The 24351-nt window shown below is 45.5% G+C and overlaps 2 protein-coding genes across 2 annotated transcripts in view; one reads left to right on the top strand and one right to left on the bottom strand.

Annotated features, from left to right (window-relative positions):
• ogfod3 (2-oxoglutarate and iron-dependent oxygenase domain containing 3) overlaps positions 1-24351 on the bottom strand; it is a 123008-nt gene that overhangs the window by 26874 nt on the left and 71783 nt on the right. Inside the window, exon 9 of the transcript XR_004220603.1 lies at positions 16173-16341. The gene's annotated coding sequence lies outside the window, so the exon portion shown is untranslated. The remainder of the gene's footprint in view (positions 1-16172; positions 16342-24351) is intronic.
• On the top strand, positions 1025-16076 carry uts2rl (urotensin 2 receptor-like). Its single transcript, XM_004918427.4, has 2 exons — positions 1025-2357; positions 15966-16076. The coding sequence occupies exon 1, from the start codon at positions 1218-1220 to the stop codon at positions 2295-2297; it is 1080 nt and encodes a 359-aa protein (XP_004918484.1). The 5' UTR covers positions 1025-1217; the 3' UTR covers positions 2298-2357; positions 15966-16076.

Below are 24351 nucleotides of genomic sequence, written 5' to 3'. Positions count from 1 at the left end.
GTTAGGGGGACAGAGGGGAGCAGGCACCTAGTTAGGGGGACAGAGGGGAGCAGGCACCTAGTTAGGGGGACAGGGGGAGCAGGCACCTAGTTAGGGGACAGGGGGGAGCAGGCACCTAGTTAGGGGGACAGGGGGAGCAGGCACCTAGTTAGGGGGACAGGTGAGAGCAGGCACCTAGTTAGGGGGACAGGTGAGAGCAGGCACCTAGTTAGGGGGACAGTGGGGAGCAGGCACCTATTCAGGGGGACAGGGGGGAGCAGGCACTTAGTTAGGGGGACAGTGGGGAGCAGGCACCTAGTTAGGGGACAGTGGGGAGCAGGCACCTAGTTAGGGGGACAGGTGAGAGCAGGCACCTAGTTAGGGGGCAGTGGGGAGCAGGCACCTAGTTAGGGGGACAGGTGAGAGCAGGCACCTAGTTAGGGGGACAGTGGGGAGCAGGCACCTAGTTAGGGGGGCAGTGGGGAGCAGGCACCTAGTTAGGGGGACAGTGGGGGAGCAGGCACCTAGTTAGGGGGACAGGTGAGAGCAGGCACCTAGTTAGGGGGACAGGGGGGAGAAGGCACCTATTCAGGGGTACAGGGGGGAGAAGGCACCTAGTTAGGGGGACAGTGGGGAGCAGGCACCTATTCAGGGGGACAGGGGGAGCAGGCACCTATTCAGGGGGACAGGGGGGAGCAGGCACCTATTCAGGGGGACAGGAGGGAGCAGGCACCTATTCAGGGGGACAGGGGGGAGAAGGCACCTATTCAGGGGGACAGGGGGGAGAAGGCACCTATTCAGGGGGACAGGGGGGAGAAAGCACCTATTCAGGGGGACAGGGGGGAGCAGGCACCTATTCAGGGGGACAGGGGGGAGCAGGCACCTATTCAGGGGGACAGGGGGGAGCAGGCACCTAGTTAGGGGGACAGTGGGGAGCAGGCACCTATTCAGGGGGACAGGGGGGAGCAGGCACCTAGTTAGGGGGACAGTGGGGAGCAGGCACCTATTCAGGGGGACAGTGGGGAGCAGGCACCTATTCAGGGGGACAGGGGGGAGCAGGCACATATTCAGGGGGACAGGGGGGAGCAGGCACCTATTCAGGGGGACAGGTGAGACACGGGCAGGAGAGAGAGGGTCCCGGCCAATCCCAGGCGATAGGGGGCGCTGCTGAGGAGCCGGTGTGCCAAGCTCTCGGCTGATGAACACTGTGCCATCCCCAGCGGCCGCCGCTCCCCCCTATGGAGCCCAACTCGTCCGTCCCGGGAAACGTTTCGGCCCCGCCGGGGGTGCCTTCGGACGAGCTGCTGATCACGGGCACCTTCGGGACGGTGCTGTCCCTGATGTACGTGTCCGGGGTGGCGGGGAACGTATACACCTTGGCAGTGATGTGCCAGTCTGTGAAGTGCGGCGCCTCCATGTACATCTCCATCATTAACCTGGCCCTGGCCGACCTGCTCTACCTCTCCAGCATCCCCTTCATCGTCTGCACCTACTTCGCCCGGGACTGGTACTTCGGGGACCTGGGCTGCCGGATCCTGCTCAGCCTGGACCTGCTCACCATGCACGCCAGCATCTTCACCCTCACCGGGATGTGCACCGAGCGCTACATGGCAGTCACCAAGCCCCTGGATACGGTCCGGAGATCGAAGGGTTACAGGAAGGGAATGGCCGGGGCAGTGTGGTCCCTGTCCCTGCTCCTCACCCTGCCCATGATGATCATGGTGACCCTGACTGAAGGCAAGGGGAAGGGGGTGAAGAGGATGTGTGCCCCCACCTGGAGCCTGGATGCCTACAGGATCTACCTGACTGTGCTGTTCAGCACCAGTATCATGGCCCCGGGCATGGTCATTGGCTACCTGTACAGCAGGCTGGCTAGGACCTACCTGGAGTCCCAGAGGAACCCCATTAACAAGAAGGAGAACAAGAGGTCCCCCAAGCAGAAGGTGCTGATCATGATCTTCAGCATAGTGCTGCTGTTCTGGGCTTGCTTCCTGCCCTTCTGGGTGTGGCAGTTGCTGCGACTCTATGACATGTCCCCCCAGCTCTCCTCCCAGACCCAGAAGTGCATCAACTACCTGGTGACCTGCCTGACCTACAGCAACAGCTGCATTAACCCCTTCCTCTACACGCTGCTCACCAAGAACTACAGGGAGTATCTGAAGAACAGGCACAAGAAGTTCTACAGGTTCACCTCCGCCTTCAGGAAGAGGGGCTCCGGCCTGCAGTGCTCCTCCTGGGGCCGCTCCATGTCCTCCAGCAACCACTATGACTATGGGTCGGAGACCCTGGGGATGAGCAGCATCCGGGACATGAAGTGAGGGACGCTGGGACTGACACTCACCGGGGGCTGAGAGGTACAGGAGGGGGCCCTGACTGCGGTAAGTGACCCCCCCTTACTGGCAAACTGCTCTGAGCCCAGTGCTGTTATATCTGCTCCTCTCTGGGCTTCCATTAACCCTTTCATGTGCCCTGGCCAGGTGATTACAGTGGGGTTAACCCACTCAGGTTTCCTACTCCAGGTGAGGCCCTCTGAGTCTAAGTAGGGTTAGGTCCCTCAGAGACCTTCCCAGCTAAACCAGTAGCATTAACCCTTGCAAGGTTCCTCTGCTACTGTATGTACCTAAGGTTAACCCTCGCAAGGTTCCTCTGCTACTGTATGTACCTAAGGTTAACCCTCGCAAGGTTCCTCTGCTACTGTATGTACCTAAGGTTAACCCTCGCAAGGTTCCTCTGCTACTGTATGTACCTAAGGTTAACCCTCGCAAGGTTCCTCTGCTACTGTATGTACCTAAGGTTAACCCTCGCAAGGTTCCTCTGCTACTGTATGTACCTAAGGTTAACCCTCGCAAGGTTCCTCTGCTACTGTATGTACCTAAGGTTAACCCTCGCAAGGTTCCTCTGCTACTGTATGTACCTAAGGTTAACCCTCGCAAGGTTCCTCTGCTACTGTATGTACCTAAGGTTAACCCTCGCAAGGTTCCTCTGCTACTGTATGTACCTAAGGTTAACCCTTGCAAGGTTCCTCTGCTACTGTATCTACCTAAGGTTAACCCTCACAAGGTTCCTCTGCTACTGTATGTACCTAAGGTTAACCCTCACAAGGTTCCTCTGCTACTGTATCTACCTAAGGTTAACCCTCGCAAGGTTCCTCTGCTACTGTATGTACCTAAGGTTAACCCTCGCAAGGTTCCTCTGCTACTGTATGTACCTAAGGTTAACCCTTGCAAGGTTCCTCTGCCACTGTGTATGTACCTAAGGTTAACCCTTGCAAGGTTCCTCTGCTATTGCATCTCCCTAAGGTTAACCCTTGCACGGTTCCTTACAGCCGCACCTCTCTAGGTTCAAGTGCCTCCAGATTCCTGCATCACCTGAACCCCCTCACTCAGCTGCTCCATTGCTCCCAAATAAGATTAACCATTTCAGCCACCGCCCAGCCTGCACATTGTAGGTAGCCTTCACAAGATACCTGCCGAAGTGCAGCCATTTAATAGGAGTAACCCTTTCAGCTGCCTGTTGGGTAGCATCCAGGGAAAGTTAACCTTTTCCTTTATCCTGCCCTTTCAAGGGCCTCGCTGTAACCCTTTTAAGGTGCCAGCAAACACCCAAAAAATATTAACCCTTTTAGGTACAAGCCAACATCCTAGCAAGATTAACCCGCCAGGTGCCTGTCTGCAGCCTAGCAAGTTTAACCCTTTCAGGCACTGACACAGATTCATCCCACTTTGGGGCTCTATAATTCTCATATCTGTATAAGGTTAATAGCTTTTTAGGGCCCAGCCATTTATTACCATTCCAGAACACAATAGCCCCCCTTTTCCTTTGATGCTTTGAATGGGTTTGTTTAGTAATTTATATCCACTATGCCTTTGTATTTATTAAACAGGTGTAATTCCTGTCCCCCCCCATGCATAAATAAGAGATAGCGTTTTATATATATATATATATATATATATACGGAGCCATTGTGCAAATATGCAATTATTGTAATGAAAATTGAAAATGCCACGTGTAATACAGCCAGCAGGGTGTTATTCTGACAAGCAGTGTCTGTGTGGGAGTATTGGCGAAGTGAGATGTTTAAGTGAAGCATAAATCTCTAACAAAGGTTATAGCGTGTAATCCCATAGTGTTGGTGCAGCAGATACATGTTATATCATTCTGCAGCCGGCTAACAGAAATATACCCATAAATCTAATTGCTGTTGTGTAATCATCCCAAGATGCCTCACTACTACACTGTAAGCTATGGATATGTACAGAGAAGGAATGTTCTGGGCACACTGCAATATATACTCTCATACTGTACTGTCTAAGGGAAACACTATGGCACCCCCTACCCATATGTATAAATACAAATATACAGAGAAGGAATGTTCTGGGCACACAATAAGCTGTACCCCCATACTGTACTGTCTAAGGGAAACACTATGGCACCCCCTACCCATATGTATAAATACAAATATACAGAGAAGGAATGTTCTGGGCACACAATAAGCTGTACCCCCATACTGTACTGTCCAAGGGAAACACTATGGCACCCCCTACCCATATGTATAAATACAAATATACAGAGTAGGAATGTTCTGGGCACACAATAAGCTGTACCCCCATACTGTACTGTCTAAGGGAAACACTATGGCACCCCCTACCCATATGTATAAATACAAATATACAGAGAAGGAATGTTCTGGGCACACAATAAGCTGTACCCCCATACTGTACTGTCCAAGGGAAACACTATGGCACCCCCTACCCATATGTATAAATACAAATATACAGAGTAGGAATGTTCTGGGCACACAATAAGCTGTACCCCCATACTGTACTGTCTAAGGGAAACACTATGGCACCCCCTACCCATATGTATAAATACAAATATACAGAGTAGGAATGTTCTGGGCACACAATAAGCTGTACCCCCATACTGTACTGTCTAAGGGAAACACTATGGCACCTCCTACCCATATGTATAAATACAAATATACAGAGAAGGAATGTTCTGGGCACACAATAAGCTGTACCCCCATACTGTACTGTCTAAGGGAACCACTATGGCACCTCCTACCCATATGTATAAATACAAATATACAGAGAAGGAATGTTCTGGGCACACAATAAGCTGTACCCCCATACTGTACTGTCTAAGGGAAACACTATGGCACCCCCTACCCATATGTATAAATACAAATATACAGAGAGGGAATGCTCTGGGCACACAATAAGCTGTACCCCCATACTGTACTGTCTAAGGGAAACACTATGGCACCTCCTACCCATATGTATAAATACAAATATACAGAGAAGGAATGTTCTGGGCACACAATAAGCTGTACCCCCATACTGTACTGTCTAAGGGAAACACTATGGCACCTCCTACCCATATGTATAAATACAAATATACAGAGAAGGAATGTTCTGGGCACACAATAAGCTATACCCTTATACCCATATACAATATGGCAGCTCCCACCCATGTGTATTATTGCTGGTATTGCTGGGTAGTAGCTAGAGTAAGCCCTAGTATCAACTTCATGTTAACAAGTATGCAGTGCAGTATAAGTGGAAAATGCTTGCTTTGCCGGAAATATCTGTTCTAAATGAAATCAGCCTATAGTGCCCAAGTGAGACTGATTTGCTTCCCATTCCCTCAGTGTAAATATTAATACTATCTATTGAATAACATTTCACACGTATTGAACACAGCGTGCTGCTTGATGTCAGTACTGGTGATCAAAACATGGGGGGTGTCACGGTTTGCTTGACAACAGCCCCTGGCCTGTAATTGGTTGTTGATGGACAACATGGGTTAGGAGCATTTAATGGTGGGGGCAATTAAGAGAAAGCTAAACGTGACCTTTGCATGTTGTATTCCCGACTGTCCCCCCCCTAATTCCACAAATAAAATGGTGTAAATAAGAAAAGTGATTCTACAATTATTGGGGATTTTGCGGTTTCATTCATATTGCCAAGGGGACGGTCACAAATTGTGCGATTACTGTGTTTCAGAAGAGCGTGTAATTATCAGTAATTCTACTTGTGCCGGAAACAGAGAGATGTTGGTTTGGTTAATGGCTATGTATTTTTCCTGTGGTTCTGTGTCTGAAAAACCCACTTATTATTAATGTGAGGACACCATAGGCACCCCAAAAATGCATTGGTTTGTAGCTTCAAGGCTCACATTTGATTCCTTATTGGTTGACTAATGGGTAATAACTGGGTGGAGCTTAATATAGTAAGTGATGCAGGCAGCACTAATAATGACATACATATTGACCACATATTTATTAATACAATAATACAGTTTAACCAGCCCTTACCATCCCAGCACAAAAAAAGGCCCTTTGTACTTCTGGCCTTATGGTGGCCAAACATGCACACACTTGGTTGGAGGAGCTCTGGCTGGACAGAAAATGTTATCTGTTGATGCCACTTGGGTGGGTAGGACATAATACATAGATAAAATAGAAGCTGCAGCAACTTCTCAGTTCTATTAAGATCCAGTGGCCCAAACACACCTACTGTCACCATATTGTCGCCCTATTGCTGTAGAGTCTATACTGCCTCCATCTTGCCCTACTGTCACCCTATTGCAGTAGAGTCTATACTGCCACCAACTTGTCCTACTGTCGCCCTATTGCTGTAGAGTCTATACTGCCTCCATCTTGCCCTACTGTCGCCCTATTGCAGTAGAGTCTATACTGCCACCAACTTGCCCTACTGTCACGCGATTGCAGTAGAGTCTATACTGCCACCAACTTGTCCTACTGTCACCCTATTGCAGTAGAGTCTATACTGTCACCAACTTGTCCTACTCTCACCATATTGTCATACTGTAGCCCTATTGCTGTAGAGTCTAAACTGCCTCCATCTTGCCCTACTGTCGCCCTATTGCAGTAGAGTCTATGCTGCCACCAACTTGCCCTACTGTCGCCCTATTGCAGTAGAGTCTATACTGCCACCAACTTGTCCTACTGTCGCCCTATTGCAGTAGAGTCTATACTGCCACCAACTTGTCCTACTGTCACCATATTGCCATACTGTAGCCCTATTGCTGTAGAGTCTATACTGCCACCAACTTGTCCTACTGTCGCCCTATTGCAGTAGATAGAGTCTATACTGCCACCAACTTGTCCTACTGTCACCATATTGCCCTACTGTCGCCCTATTGCAGTAGAGTCTATACTGCCACCAACTTGTCCTACTGTCACCATATTGCCCTACTGTCACCCTATTGCTGTAGAGTCTATACTGCCACCAACTTGTCCTACTGTCACCATATTGCCATACTGTAGCCCTATTGCTGTAGAGTCTAAACTGCTACCATCTTGCCCTACTGTAGCCTTGAGTGCTACTGGGCACAGTAATAGGAATAACAGATAGAGTATGGGGTCTTGTAGGCAAAAAAGAACTGAACTGAAGAACTGCTTGTCAACCACTGGTTTCAGAGAAGCAGACCTGTCCCTGAAGAAGTTGCCATCTTTATGTCGGGCCAGCTTTGCTCTTCCTCCTGTATGACAGCAGTGTAACAATATGGCTGCACAGCCGCTTGGCAGATGGCAGGAAGGGCGTGGGGGTGGCTGCGCAAATTATCTCTGCAATGGAAAACCAAAGAATGTGACCAGACTGCGGCCATTAGCACCAAAGCCCTATAAAACCCATTTGCTGGGTGGCTCCTTGTCGCTGTGCTTCTTCCTGGGCTAAGCCTTTTGAAGCTTCAAGCTTTTCCTTCAGTTATTTCCACAGGGCGCCGAGGGTGTACGTTGTTTGCTGATGAGTCTTCAAGTTCCTAGGGATTGTTACGGTGTAACTTATTGCTTTAAAACCCCTGATTTGCTGTGGAATTACATTTCCTACACTGATCTCCATACTCATTTCTCTTTCAAGTTGTCAGCTGTATTCTCTCCCAAGCTTCTGCTTGCTGGTCACTGCATCAACATTTTTGTGCCTTAGGGGTGTAGTGCATATGTATGCCTATGTATATGTATGCCTGCTGTGCTAATGATGGGTAGGAACCTACTTGCCAGGCTAGTGTTTCTCTGGGACACGGTGGTGACCACCTAGTATACAAAAGAGAGGGAATGATTCCCAGTCTTTTTCTTGGAGCCCCTCAGTGGAGAGGGATGGATGCAGCCCAGAACCTGAGTGTAGGTATAAGCCTAAGCAAAGTAAAAGAGAGGTTGAGGCTGGAGTTTTTAAGGAGAGCCCAGGTTGGCACAAGATAAATCTGAAGGAGGCCACATGAGGGTTCAGGTTTGTCTGTAGACCCTCTAGAATAAAGGTTTTCAAACTCCTTTTTTGGCTCTACTCACCTTCGATGTTGAGATTTAGGTAGGTCCCCCAGTCCGTCAAGAAGCTTGGTACATTGTCGGCCAATACCTAAGCCACACCCATCTATTTAAGCTACACCCACTTTCATATTTATGTGCACCATCCCAGAACCTGTGGTTCTCCACCAGTGGTCGAACTGCATGTTGTAGTGTCTGGATGAGAGGGCTGGGAATTCTGCTTTTTACACCCATTCCTTCAGCGCGGTCCATCAGTTAAGTGATCTATGATCCAGCCATACACGTGGCTTTCCTGTCTGAACTCTTGGTCTCGCTGCCCCTGCTGTTCTTCTTATTCCTCACTCTCACCCCCACCCCCACAGACATACAGGCAGGCAAAAAGAAAGCAAAGGCCAAAGACTTTTTCCCCCCTGGGATGTCCTTGTAGGAAGGGAACAATTGACATGAATCAGGAAAGCTCAACCTGTGGCCTTCCGGTTGTTGCTTGAAGTTGATTTCCCAGCATCCCCGACACCTTCCTTTGCCAGATTCCATAGAGCTACCAGGGGTTGCCGGAAGGTGTATTCTAATACAAACTAGAAAGCACCTAGTTTGGCTACCCCTTGGTTTAGGAAGGTGCCAGACTGCTCAGTGCTGTCTTTTGTTCGTTGATGTTTGGGCCATGTGGGGGCTCCTCATCTAAGTCCCACCTTGTATAACGCCTACGACCTGGTTTATCCGTTGATCCAATCAGAATTCCCTTCCTCAGAACCTTCTGCTTCCATGAATATTTCATCAATCTTCTTGTGTGCATTTTTAATAAGTTCAACTCCTAATTCATCTAAAATTCTCTCTTTTCAGTTCGTCCTCCTTCTCTCTAGAATTTCCTTCCTACTAGATTCCATTGAGAGCTACCGAGAACCATCGTACCTTTGTGCACTTTCAAGTCCAGTCGGCAATGTCGGCTTCCCCCTTTGTGTTTAGTTCATGGTTGGTAGCATAGACACCTTCTGCCATGGCTTGGGAATTCTGTAGGCCCATAGACATGGAGGCATCTGGGGCACAAGGGTCTGCCCCCGAACCCCTGGAGGCCACACCTATCAGCGAGCCTTTGCTATTTACCGTTGCTTTGAATTCCCTAGATGTGAATCCTTCATTTCATCTTTTGTGCAGTGTTATCTACAAAGTTGTTCTTCAAAACTCCCCGAACGTCAGCAATATTCAAATGATTGTATTTATAATAGATATGCTTTAAATAGCAGCGTTCCCAGGAGGAGTACGGCATTGGCGCGGATTTGAGAGGTTTATCATATTAAAGTGTTATTGTTAGGGGTGGGGAGCTGACTCTGTGCTCCTTTTAATAATACGGTCGTGCATGGATTTTTGCCAGACTGAATTCTCCAGCATTTCTGTGCCAAAAGGGATCAGCACCGTTGAACCTTCTCCAGTCAGCGGGAAGGCAATAGATATATCCATCTCAGCTTCTTCTCCCATCTTTCTGCGCACCCAGCTGGATCGATAGCAAATCTAATAGGATTTCACGCTGCTCACTCACTGTCTCTCTTAGTGTAGGAAATCGGCACCCTTCAAAGTCACCGGCCGACGGGCTCTGCATTGCACCCTTTGCTGTAAATCTGACTGCTTAGAGTTCCACAATGGATGTAGGAAGAGTGAGGGGATAGCAGGGAAGGAATTGTTACAGAATGGAAAGATGCACTCAGTAGTATTTGCTTTCACTATTGCTCAACCTACAGCCTTGCATTAGTAATTGAATCGAGTTTATATAAGCAATCAGCTAAGTTTCTAGCTATCTTTATTACACAGCATTCTGTCACAGTAGCACAGATCCTATCTGATCCCCCCATTGTAAGCAGCAGTCCTGCCCTGCTTTATGGCTGAGATTCTAGCTATCTGTATAACAGAGCATTCTGTCACAGTGGCACTGATCCTATCTGATCCCCCCCATTGTAAGCAGCAGTCCTGCCCTGCTTTATGGCTGAGATTCTAGCTATCTGTATAACAGAGCATTCTGTCCCAGTGGCACAGATCCTATCTGATCCCCCCCATTGTAAGCAGCAGTCCTGCCCTGCTTTATGGCTGAGATTCTAGCTATCTGTATAACAGAGCATTCTGTCACAGTGGCACAGATCCTATCTGATCCCCCATTGTAAGCAGCAGTCCTGCCCTGCTTTATGGCTGAGATTCTAGCTATCTGTATAACAGAGCATTCTGTCACAGTGGCACAGATCCTATCTGATCCCCCCATTGTAAGCAGCAGTCCTGCCCTGCTTTATGGCTGAGATTCTAGCTATCTGTATAACAGAGCATTCTGTCACAGTGGCACAGATCCTATCTGATCCCCCATTGTAAGCAGCAGTCCTGCCCTGCTTTATGGCTGAGATTCTAGCTATCTGTATAACAGAGCATTCTGTCACAGTGGCACAGATCCTATCTGATCCCCCCATTGTAAGCAGCAGTCCTGCCCTGCTTTATGGCTGAGATTCTAGCTATCTGTATAACAGAGCATTCTGTCACAGTGGCACAGATCCTTGTATCCAGAAGGCACGGTGCCAGAGCTAGGGATATGCATTAAGGTAGAAATGTGAAGCAGCCCCAGCAGCGGATTAGGAATGAGCGGAGCAGAATTTTGAATGCTTTACATTTAGAATGATTATTAAAATGGGCTAATTGAGAACATAGTAAAAATACATTTGCTAGTTACACGCTCAATTCCCTGCGGGTTCCCAGGATTTCAAAGAGCTGTTACACTATTGAATAGCAATCGATACTGAGGATTTGCATGAGTGAAGGGGAGTCTAGGAAGGAACTACAGTTTATGAATAATACATGGAGCCTAATTTATAAACTGTCAAACCTGAAATCTGTTTCGACACGTGTTGACAATGTTTGGCGCAATAGGCCTGAAACCGTGAAGGATCATGAAATAGTTAATGTCAAAACAGAAGCTTATGTGTAGGAATGTCTCCATATGCCTTTATTATAGGACACGTGAACTCCACATGTTGGATAGCTAAACACATATACAACTTACCATTTGAATGGCTAATTAGAAAGACGAATTCATGGCTGCCTAGATCCAGTACAGTCAGCAGCATGTATAGCAGTACTGTGTATATGCAGCTCCCAGAATCCTCAGCACTGCAGAAGTAGCGATAGGGCCCCGGTACAAGGTTGAGATTGGATTGATATTAACGCGGAGTGCGCTGCCCATTATTGCTCCTGGCTGCAATTGCAGTAATTAGTCTATTAAACAGGGTGTTTCGGATGATTATTAATTGAGATTCTAACGATCACACGGTTCATTAGGAGGCACTTGGAAGCTAAAAGGTTTTCAGTTGTAATAATGTAAGAAAAGAACAAATGGCAGAGGTTTGCAGACTTCTTGGTTACAGCCCCCCCTTTTGGTTCAGAATTGATTAAAGACCCTCTTAGTTTATAACAGGGGCACCGCTAGTTACCTAAAGGCACCAGGCAACACCTATACAGTCCATATTATTATACTCATTATATATTATACTCATCCACATTCTTAAGTCTCTTTCCCCTGCTTTTTGCTTTTCTATTCTGTTCCTTATATTTTCATGTCTCTCTCCTTTCCTTTTCTCTCCTTTCATCTGTATAAAATTTCTCTTTCTTCTATTCCATGGTACCCCCCTTCTTCCCTTTCCCTTATCACTTCTTCTGCTCTTCCTCTCTAGTGCCTCTCAATTTAACCTTCCTCCCACCTTGTTGGTGCTCTTCACATTTCTGTTCCTACAACATCAATAAACACTTACCCAAAATCACCCCCTTCAGGCTGGGCCCCCTTAGCTCATAACAAGGTTACAGATATATAAAAACATTGGGGTAACAGTCACCCTGCAATAGTTCCAGGGGTACCCAGGGGCACAAATAAGCACTCACCCCAAATCCCCCCCTAACTGGCCTTCAGGCTGGGCCCCCTTAGCCCATAACAAGGTTACAGATATATAGAAACATTGGGGTAACAGTCACCCCGCTATAGTTCCAGGGGTACCCAGGGCACAAATAAGCACTCACCCCAAATCCCCCCCTAACTGGCCTTCAGGCTGGGCCCCCTTAGCCCATAACAAGGTTACAGATATATAGAAACATTGGGGTAACAGTCACCCTGCTATAGTTCCAGGGGTACCCAGGGCACAAATAAGCACTCACCCCAAATCCCCCCCTAACTGGCCTTCAGGCTGGGCCCCCTTAGCCCATAACAAGGTTATAGATATATAGAAACATTGGGGTAACAGTCACCCTGCTATAGTTCCAGGGGTACCCAGGGAACAAATAAGCACTCACCCCAAATCCCCCCCTAACTGGCCTTCAGGCTGGGCCCCCTTAGCCCATAACAAGGTTACAGATATATAGAAACATTGGGGTAACAGTCACCCTGCTATAGTTCCAGGGGTACCCAGGGCACACATAAGCACTCACCCCAAATCCCCCCCTAACTGGCCTTCAGGCTGGGCCCCCTTAGCCCATAACAAGGTTACAGATATATAGAAACATTGGGGTAACAGTCACCCCGCTATAGTTCCAGGGGTACCCAGGGCACAAGCACTCACCCCAAATCTCCCCCTCACTGGCCTTCAGGCTGGGCCCCCTTAGCCCATAACAAGGTTACAGATATATAGAAACATTGGGGTAACAGTCACCCCGCTATAGTTCCAGGGGTACCCAGGGCACAAATAAGCACTCACCCCAAATCTCCCCCTAACTGGCCTTCAGGCTGAATGATCTCAATGATCTAAAACTAACATTCAGATTAAATTGTAGGAATACAGTTGAAAATATAACAAATCGGATGATGTTCTGCCATTAACTGACAGACAACAATCATACGAGAGTTACATCCCGGGAATAGTAGTGACATATGGAAACTTTCATCCCAGAATGATGTTCTTGCTGAAACGTATGGTATGTGTTTGTGTGAAGGAACGTGCTACAATTCAGTTTCTATTTTGGAAAACAGATTTTATTTTCTGTTTTAAAATAAGTCCCATATATATGAATAGCAAATGCCAAGCAACTTATAGTATCAGCCCATCAGGAGAAGGAGAGGAAGAAGAAGAGGAAGATTCTTGTTGGAGGAAGCAATGGCTTTTAAAGTATGAACCTTTGCCAAATGCACACAAAGTTCCTCTGTGGGTGTGTGGATTTTGCCAGATGGGCAATGCAGGGTCGGACAGGGGGGTGCAGGGTCCACCAGGGCTGCTGTTCCCCCAAGAAGCCCCTGCCGTGGCCCACCACACGGCCCTGTCCTCCCCTGAGTGCACGTAAGTTAAACCTATGTGGCGGGGATCGGGTCTGGGCCACCGGGGCCAACCGTGCCAAGTGCGACCCCGGATTCATGCTAACATATTATTGTCAGGGTCAGATTTGGTTAGTGGGACACAAAGAAAAAACTTCCCTGGCCCCACCGGCCCAGGTCTGCTCCCTGCCTATAACTCACACTGCTAATAAAATAAAACGTAACACGATGGTTGTGCTGGCCAAAGGAATACCAAACAGGGTCTGCGACCCTAGTGGGCCTCTCATACCCCAGTCTGACCCTGCAGGGTAGAGGCTCAGGTTGTTGGACTTTCTAAAGGTTACAGGCATTACAGTTTTAGGAACTCTCTAAACGTAGAATCTATCTATCTATCTATCTATCATCTATCTATCTATCTATCTATCTATCTATCTATCTATCGTCTATCATCTATCTATTTATCTATCTATCATCTATCTATCTATCTATCTATCTATCTATCTATCTATCTATCTATCTATCATCTATCTATCTATCTATCTATCTATTTATCTATCTATCATCTATCTATTTATCTATCATCTATCTATCTATTTATCTATCTATCATCTATCTATTTATCTATCTATCTATCTATCTATCTATCTATTTATCTATATCTATCTACATATAGAGACCCCCAAATCTTATTCTATTCAGGGGTTTCTATCTATCTATCTATCTATCTATCTATCTATCTATCTATCTATCTGTATCTATGTCCAACTGCCTAGTCTTTTGGATAACTTATCACTTCTAGGTTTAGAGAAAACCTATCACATTTAGGCACTGGGATAACCTATGACAATTCAGCTTTAGACACCTGCAGATAGGATACGCTTGAAAAGACAATACTTATCTGTGGCCTCCAGCTGCTGTAAAAAGACAACTCCCAACACCCACCGACAGCCTTTGGCTTGAAGGTCCCTAATCTGATGTATAAAATACTCATTACTGGAACTTACCACTAAGTCTCCCCTGTTCACCATTCCCCCGGAGATATGTAGGGAATATAGCAATGGGCTGTTACCCCTTGTGCTATTGGATCTGTACAGATATCAGATATAACAGTTAGGGCCCACTAACCCACTAAGTTCCAGCTCACTTTTTTGACCATATCTCTATTTGTTTTCATTTCCCTCTCTTTGTTCCTTTACCTGAGTGCTGAACGGCAAGGAGATAGAACAAATCCTGTATAATGGGGAGGGGGGTGAATCCGCTGGAAATAGAGCGGATTGTACTTTAGGCAGAGGGCAGGGGAAGATAAGAGGGGAAGGAGTTGAAGGGGCTTGATGGGATACCAGCAGAGCAGTAAATGTCACGCTATGGATTCAGCCTGTGGGTTACTGCAATACATTCCAGCACAAGGGACCTCATCTACTGACATTTTGTGAGTCACTGAATATTTTTATTCCTTCTGTAAAGCATGAAAAAGAATCAATAGGGGGTTTTGTCATTTGTGATTTTAAAGGAGAAAGTAACCTTAAAGACATTCACTTTATGTATGTACGGTATGTGTGAATACGGCCATGCATGGCTCGCTATATCATCCCAGGGTAATGTAAGGGTAAGTAATAGATTGCAGTATTTACAGATATACAGTTTCATGGATGGGACATATTCCCTACGCACATCTGCCGCTCAGCGCCAGCCGGGGGGCTGCAAGTTCCGTACAATGCGCATTGAGTTTAATGTAACAGCCAGCACCGTGCTTGTTCCAAGAATAATAACCCACAGCATCCAATCCGATATTTGTTAGTAATGCTGCCCGCTGATTGGCTGCTGTGCATTACTAAAGCAGCAGAGCAGTAAATGCGACCTGCTGACTGGTTGCTCTAGCAACCAATCAGCGATTGGCTTTTTTCATTCAGCTGCAGGTAGAACATTGAATGTAACAATTTGGTTGCAGGGGTGGAAATTTGCCCAGTGTTAATAAATGTCCCCCTCTGTGTTTTTGACAGAAAGTTGGTTCTTAATGTAACACAGACTCTGTGAGGCTCATTTACTAACACTGTGCTGCTTTACAGCAATGCTGTAACCCATAGAAACTAAGCAGCAACTAGCTTGGAACCGGGGTGGGACTGGGCCAGACCAATCCCCATTCCCCCGCTGATCTCCCTTCCCCAGTCATACCAAAGATAAGTATAATGTATACCTGCTCGAGAAGGGGGGGTTGGTTAGGTGACTGCACACTCCAGTCTGACCCTGCTTGGAACACTTTACTGCAATTAAGAAAGTGACAGCAAATTCCTGATTGGTCGCTGTGGGTTACTGCACTGGTGCAAAGCTCAGAATTCAGCAATGTGCCCCTGTGTGTTTTCCTTTACAACAGCATATGCCCTACCTGCCCCACCCTACCACCATCCCTTCTAACTTTGGTCTTTGGTCTTTGTTTATCTCCAGGGACTCCATCTTTCCTTTCTCATACCGGATTCTCCTGCCCAGACAATGTGTTAGAACTCCGCTGCCGGGAGATCCGAAGTGACTACCTCAAAGCGGGCAGGGCGATGTTCCATCGGGCACCCACGTGCAATGGGGCAGGTTTGCCAGATCCCAAAGGACAATTCAGATCGGTGTGTGATTTAAAGGAATACTCCAATAGGCTCTCACCTTTTGTGATCTAAGCTTGCGTCGGTCCGTCTCCTTCTGACTCCCAACCCCGCACACATGATTGGGAAGCATGCACGGACTGACGCCATCTTGCTCTATTTCTCGGGAATATGGACATTTTCCCCTCACGATTCATTCATCATCTCAGGAAGCCTCCCCAATAGACAATCTGTTAAACAGGGAATTATCATATGTAGGTTATACAGGCACATTTGCTCTTATAAGAGAATTAATATATATATTTCTATATTCATTATAGCTAAGGTTAAAGGGATCCTGTCATCATATAATTCCCCTCCTTATTTTATAATGCCACTTTATGAAGTTTCCGTTTCATTTACTGTATATATGAGTTTGCTTTCTTACCTCTCCCTCTCTCCCAGCATCTCCGGCCAGCAGTGCAGTGAATGTATATGAACCTTTCAGATAAAATGCTGCTCTGTGTCTATAGATATTATAGGGGTCATTCACTACATGTAGGGCAATTTTTTTGCACTTTTTGCCCTTCCCTGCCCACTGGCACAAGGTATAGACTGCAGCAAGACCCCAGAGGGGCGCACTTTTATACTCCTTAGTGCTTTTGCCTTTGGAGTCTTAGTAAACGACCCCTTATCTTGCTTTATCTCTGCCATAAAGCAAGCCAGGACTGCTGTTGCATTGCAGAAAGGAAGTACCAGGTAATACACTTCCTCATGGAAGCACAAAGAAAGGATATATATATTATATATATTATAGATAAAGTAAATATATTTACCCCCAAAGATTATATGCAGTATTATAGGTATATCCAGGCATATTTGATGACAGTATCCCTTTAAGGAAAATGTATATAATTCAGGTAATCCTGGGCCACGACAAACTGCACTTTCTCAGCATTGAAACCATTTTTAGCATGCATTCTGGGAGAAGTCGGTAGCAGGGCTGCCAATAAAATCCTTTTCTTTAAACCTAAACCTTAAAGATCCCCCTATAAAAGTAAAAAAGTCTCTCTTTTGCTCCAAGAGACTCGGCACTAAAGCAATACCTTGGCTTCAGAAATCCTGAATGGCTTATCCTCGAATGCTGTTTTTGGGCTAAAACCCTTGATTGGCAGCTCTACTCTAGAGCATGGAGAACAGAGAGACCACAAGGCCTTTGGCACCCACCCAAGGGGATCCCCCAGAGATCGGACTCACGACATGCAAAGTCTACAGAGTAAAATAAAGCAAGTGTAATATTTATTGCCTGTTTATCGAGTAAATCAAGCTCGTTTGTGGGGTTAAACCCCCCAATCAGGGAACATTCCTGCTACTTTAGAGATTTCTCTTTCATAAATACTGGAAAAATCGTAAAAAAAAAAAAAAAAAATGAAAAGGAAACTATAAAGTTAATAAAAAATGATTCAATTACTCGGTCTTCGAGTGTCAGCTTTTTAATGTTTTTAAGTGCATTAAAGAGTCCCAGCCTGTTCGTTGGCGATGTCATTGGAGGCCTGCCGCAAGGTCACAGGACTAGGAGGCAACCCAGTGCCAGAAGATTTGGTTCTATCACTTTTAAAGTTATAGGAACATTTCTCTATCACTAGTAATGAAAGGCGCCCCCCCCAAGCTTCTTCCCCAGCCCAACCATAGTACCAATCCCTGGCAATCACTGACATCTACATTATGTATAAGTAGAATTAAAGCCATGCATTATGAAATGACTGAGGATACCACTGGGAATTGTGCCGCGACCCTACAGGTGGATATATATATATATATAGACTGCTACAAAAATTATCATTGCTGTGTCAGTAAACCAGGGGTTGCTATGGACCAACTGGAGTCCCGGCCCCTCTTAGCGAGGACCAAGGAAGAAGCTGAGCTGGGAAACAGCCAGGACAGACTTTACTAAAGCAAAGGTAAGGTTAATAAGGCAAAGCAGAAGGTAGGTAAGCCTAAAGAAAGCCTAAGAAAGGCACAGTAAGGGTTAAGAGTCTCAAAGCCAGGATAAAGCCAGAAAGTCAAAGCCGGCAGCATAAAAACAGGGTCCGACAGGAACAGTGTAAAGGTCCCCATACACGGTAAGATCCGCTCGCTTGGCGAGATCGCCAAGTGAGCGGATCTTCCCCCGATATCCCCACTTACGGGTGGGCGATATCGGGGAGCCTGAAGTTAAAAAAAAATAATAATCCGATCGTTTGGCCCTGGGGCCAAACGACCAGATTATGTAGGCGGAATGGGGCAGTTGGTTCGGGGACCGCATCAACGAGCCGATGCGGCCCCCGATCCGACTGAATCTTTTAACCTGGCCCATCGATATCTGGCCAATTTCAGGCCAGATATGGGTCGGCCAGCCCGCTCGTTTCTGCCCCTACACGGGCAGATAAGCTGCCGAGTCGGTCCAAGGGACCGATATTGGCAGCTTCTATCGGCCCGTGTATGGGGGCCTTAAATAATAAGTAAGAGAAGGAAAAACTACAGGCTGTAAAGTTGCCCAACAAACTGGAGGAGAACCATTGTTGCCAGTGGCCTTGGAAGGTTTTAATTTCATGTTATTAGGCACACTGGCACAATATCCTTCTCAAGCCCTGGTGTCTAACCCTAATACACTGGCACGGAAGTAATCATAACATGGTCTCCTCTGAGACTGTGTTCCAAAGGCAACTGTATATGGGAGCGACTAGGGCACTGTGTAAATGAAATGTCTTGCAAATGATACTTAACAAACTTTATATCCCCCTTGTAAGCAAGGAAGGCAATCAGGCAAGCTACAATAATCATGAAAATGGCATTACTGCAAAGAGAAAAACAAATGCCAAATTACAACAGATAGTAAAAAAACTGAGGCAAGGAGGTGTTGGAACCTTGGAACCAGAGGTAGGTAAATCGGTTGATGAAAGCAGGGAAAAAGCACACCATTTTTTGCCTTCCGTTTATACAACTGAGAAACCATTTAATGGATGCTTCATTTTAAAAAGGACCAACTAGATTAATAGATGACAGGTTGACTACACCCCAGGGCACTAACACAACTCAGCTCGGTGCTTCTGGGCACCATGACAGATATCCTTCAATATCTGTCATGGTGCCCAGAGATTGGCCAGTTGCTAAAGAGGAGCCATTATTCACAAAGGCATCCTGTGAGCAGAAACCTAAACCTTGGGGTTACAGTGGATGGATTTACTTAGTTGCTTGATACACTACCATACAGAAGGCTGCTGATTACATGAAGGGATATTGGCCTGGGACATAATATTTGTACTGAGATAGAGAAATGGCTGAACGATAGATTAAAAAGAGTGCTGGTAAATGGAACATTCTTTAATTGGACCAGTGATGTAAGTGCAATACCATAGGGGTCTGTCCTTGGTTGTTTGCTTTTCAATTTATTCATATATAACCTTGAGGCGGACACTGATAGTACGGTTTCTGCTTTTGCTGATGATACAAAATTGCACAAAACAATAAGTTCCTTGCAGGATGCTGCCGCTTTGCAGAGCTATGGACCAAACTGGATAACCAGGCAGCAAACTGGCAAATAAGGTTGATAAAATGTGCAAAAAATAACATTAACACTAGTTATACAATAAATGTAAGTGAATAGGATCTCCTTAAAGAAAAAGAAGGCAGTGTCAGTCAGTGGCTACTAAAGCTAAAAAATTCTCTCTTGTCTAATAAAACGCCTTGAGGGATGAAAATATAATTTTGCCTCTGTAGATCCCTAGTAAGGCCTCACCTTGAGTATGGGGGGCAGTTTATAAGCCCCAGTCCTTACTATTAATAAGCTGAAGAGAGAGTAGCAACATGTAAATATAATGGTAATGGGGGTGGAAGAACTAAAGGAGGAAAACCTAGAAATCTAGAGAGAAGGTGCTTGTAAGGGGACATAATTACTCTTTACAAGTATCTTGCAAAGGATCTTATTTCACATAAAAAAATACAAAGGACAAGTCCCCCTTTGGACTGGAAGAACATCATTTACACCCAACGGCAATGGAATATATATATTATAGGCTGGGGCTCTACATGGAGACGGAAATGTCTATATATCATGTAACTATATATGTGACTAAACACTGCCCTTCACTACCCTGAAATGCAATTCTCTACATTTAAAACTGATTCTCATTTAACCACATGACTTTGGGGATGAGGGGAAAGCTGCACAAATTGATCATAGAGCTAAAAAAGGGCGCTGCAAGCACTATAAGTGCACCGATCAATAGGTCAGTGGGTATCCTGTCTCACCAGTTGCCCCGTTGGCGCGGCGCTCCCAGCCGGATGCGGATATATAGTGTTTCATTGTGGGCAGGGGGTCACTTCCCGTCACTATCCCATGTTACAGAGTGCTGGCCCTAGAGGTCAAATGGAGATTTCACTCATCTTACAAATAACATTTAATATACAAACAGCGGCTTTCTATTCATTGAGTTCTGCAGTTGGTGTTATTTTCTTAAATTGCTCAAACACTTTTCTCTCAAGCTTTGAATTACAATATTCTCCCTCAGAAAACTCTTTTTCAACCTTTATATAAGACCATTTCCCTCTCCCTCAATTGCTGATGTAGCCCTATCTCTTGTGCCATCATTACTTCCTGGTTCCTCCATAGGACATTTCCCCTCAGTCTCTCATTCATATAAGTATTTCCTGTTTACCTCACAGGACACTTTCCCTCAGTCTCTCATTCATATAAGTATTTCCTGTTTACCTCACAGGACACTTTCCCTCAGTCTCTCATTCATATAAGTATTTCCTGTTTACTCACAGGACACTTTCCCTCAGTCTCTCATTCATATAAGTATTTCCTGTTTACCTCACAGGACATCAGATAAGTATTTCCTGTTTACCTCACAGGTCAGTCTCTCATTCATATAAGTATCACAGGACACTTTCCCTCAGTCTCTCATTCATATAAGTATTTCCTGTTTACCTCACAGGACACTTTCCCTCAGTCTCTCATTCATATAAGTATTTCCTGTTTACCTCACAGGACACTTTCCCTCAGTCTCTCATTCATATAAGTATTTCCTCCTCACAGGACACTTTCCCTCAGTCTCTCATTCATATAAGTATTTCCCCTCACAGGACACTTTCCCTCAGTCTCTCATTCATATAAGTATTTCCTGTTTACCTCACAGGGTCTCTCATTCCTCTCACAGGACACTCATATAAGTATTTCCTGTTTACCTCACAGGGCACTTTCCCTCAGTCTCTCATTCATATAAGTATTTCCTGTTTACCTCACAGGACATTTCCCCTCACAGGGTCTCTCATTCATATAAGTATTTCCTGGTTCCCTCACAGGACACTTTCCCTCAGTCTCTCATTCATATAAGTATTTCCTGTTTACCTCACAGGACACTTTCCCTCAGTCTCTCATTCATATAAGTATTTCCTGTTTACCTCACAGGACACTTTCCCTCAGTCTCTCATTCATATAAGTATTTCCTGTTTACCTCACAGGACATTTCCCCTCAGTCTCTCATTCATATAAGTATTTCCTGGTTCACAGGACACTTTCCCTCACTCTCATTCATATAAGTATTTCCTGGTTCCCTCACAGGACACTTTCCCTCACTCTCATTCATATAAGTATTTCCTGTTTACCTCACAGGACACTTTCCCTCAGTCTCTCATTCATATAAGTATTTCCTGTTTACCTCACAGGACATTTCCCCTCAGTCTCTCATTCATATAAGTATTTCCTGTTTACCTCACAGGACACTTTCCCTCAGTCTCTCATTCATATAAGTATTTCCTGTTTACCTCACAGGAACTTTCCTCAGTCATATAAGTATTTCCTGGTTCCCTCACAGGACATTTCCCTCAGTCTCTCATTCATATAAGTATTTCCTGTTTACCTCACAGGACATTTCCCCTCAGTCTCTCATTCATATAAGTATTTCCTGGTTCTCTCACAGGACACTTTCCCTCAGTCTCTCATTCATATAAGTATTTCCTGTTTACCTCACAGGACACTTTCCCTCAGTCTCTCATTCATATAAGTATTTCCTGTTTACCTCACAGGACACTTTCCCTCAGTCTCTCATTCATATAAGTATTTCCTGTTTACCTCACAGGACACTTTCCCTCAGTCTCTCATTCATATAAGTATTTCCTGTTTACCTCACAGGACACTTTCCCTCAGTCTCTCATTCATATAAGTATACCTAAGGTATTTCCTGTTTACCTCACAGGACACTTTCCCTCAGTCTCTCATTCATATAAGTATTTCCTGTTTACCTCACAGGACACTTTCCCTCAGTCTCTCATTCATATAAGTATTTCCTGTTTACCTCACAGGACATTTCCCCTCAGTCTCTCATTCATATAAGTATTTCCTGGTTCCCTCACAGGACACTTTCCCTCAGTCTCTCATTCATATAAGTATTTCCTGTTTACCTCACAGGACACTTTCCCTCAGTCTCTCATTCATATAAGTATTTCCTGGTTCCCTCACAGGACACTTTCCCTCAGTCTCTCATTCATATAAGTATTTCCTGTTTACCTCACAGGACACTTTCCCTCAGTCTCTCATTCATATAAGTATTTCCTGGTTCCCTCACAGGACACTTTCCCTCAGTCTCTCATTCATATAAGTATTTCCTGTTTACCTCACAGGACACTTTCCCTCAGTCTCTCATTCATATAAGTATTTCCTGTTTACCTCACAGGACACTTTCCCTCAGTCTCTCATTCATATAAGTATTTCCTGGTTCCCTCACAGGACATTTCCCCTCAGTCTCTCATTCATATAAGTATTTCCTGGTTCCCTCACAGGACACTTTCCCTCACTCTCATTCATATAAGTATTTCCTGTTTACCTCACAGGACACTTTCCCTCACTCTCATTCATATAAGTATTTCCTGTTTACCTCACAGGACACTTTCCCTCAGTCTCTCGTTCATATAAGTATTTCCTGTTTACCTCACAGGACATTTCCCCTCAGTCTCTCATTCATATAAGTATTTCCTGTTTACCTCACAGGACATTTCCCCTCAGTCTCTCATTCATATAAGTATTTCCTGGTTCCCTCACAGGACACTTTCCCTCAGTCTCTCATTCATATAAGTATTTCCTGGTTCCCTCACAGGACACTTTCCCTCAGTCTCTCATTCATATAAGTATTTCCTGTTTACCTCACAGGACACTTTCCCTCACTCTCTCATTCATATAAGTATTTCCTGTTTACCTCACAGGACACTTTCCCTCAGTCTCTCGTTCATATAAGTATTTCCTGTTTACCTCACAGGACATTTCCCCTCAGTCTCTCATTCATATAAGTATTTCCTGGTTCCCTCACAGGACACTTTCCCTCAGTCTCTCATTCATATAAGTATTTCCTGTTTACCTCACAGGACATTTCCCCTCAGTCTCTCATTCATATATCTATGAAGATTCTCATTCATCCAGGTCATGATATACAGTATCTAGTAGAATTAAGTCTAAAACAACTGGACTTTTCTGAGTTTTTCTTGAAAACGTTTCACCACTCATCCGAGTGGCTTCTTCAGTTCAAATGACTGGTAGGGAATTCCCCGGTATTTAAACTCTTGATGGTAGTAGAGTCACAGACATCCAATCACAATGGTTCCATTGAACTTGTTCAGTTAGGTGTTAGCTGAAACTGACAGGTGTAAGAAGGTATGATCCAATCACAATGGTACCATGATTCTCATTGATGAAGGTGTTAATCCTTCAAAGTACATGACTGGAAGCGTGAACTGTTGTGAAACTGCCGGGGTAAGGATGTCAACGCGCCATTGTATGTTGGTGACAAGCGGTGTCTCAGGCCCCCTCCTCTGTTCAGGGATGGTTTTTCCAGGTTGGCATAAATGGCCTCTTTCACACCTCTTTCAAACCATCTGTCCTCTCGGTCCAAAATATGCACGTTACTGTCCTCAAAAGAGTGACCTTTTTCTTTGAGGTGTAGATAGACCGCTGAGTCTTGTCCTGAGGAGTTTGCCCGCCTTTGTTGGGCCATTCTCTTACAGAGAGGTTGTTTTGTCTCCCCAATGTATAAGTCTGAGCACTCTTCACTACACTGGACAGCATAGACCACATTACTGTTCATGTGCTTGGGTGTTGGGTCTTTCGGGGTGCACCAGCTTCTGTCTCAGGGTGTTGCTGGGTTTGAAAAACACAGGAATGCGATGTTTGTTGAAAATTCTCCTAAGTTTTTCTGATGTTCCAGCAACATATGGAATGACTATGTTGT

The sequence above is a fragment of the Xenopus tropicalis genome, chromosome 10 (assembly GCF_000004195.4).
Source record: "Xenopus tropicalis strain Nigerian chromosome 10, UCB_Xtro_10.0, whole genome shotgun sequence".
NCBI classification, from domain to species: Eukaryota; Metazoa; Chordata; class Amphibia; order Anura; family Pipidae; genus Xenopus; species Xenopus tropicalis.
Note: the sequence above shows the minus strand (reverse complement) of the source record. Positions and strands in the feature narration are given on the sequence as shown.

What these genes read in the sequence shown, in the direction of transcription:
- uts2rl (XM_004918427.4), top strand. Translation starts at nt 1,218, where the DNA reads ATGGAGCCCAACTCGTCCGTCCCGGGAAACGTTTCGGCCCCGCCGGGG.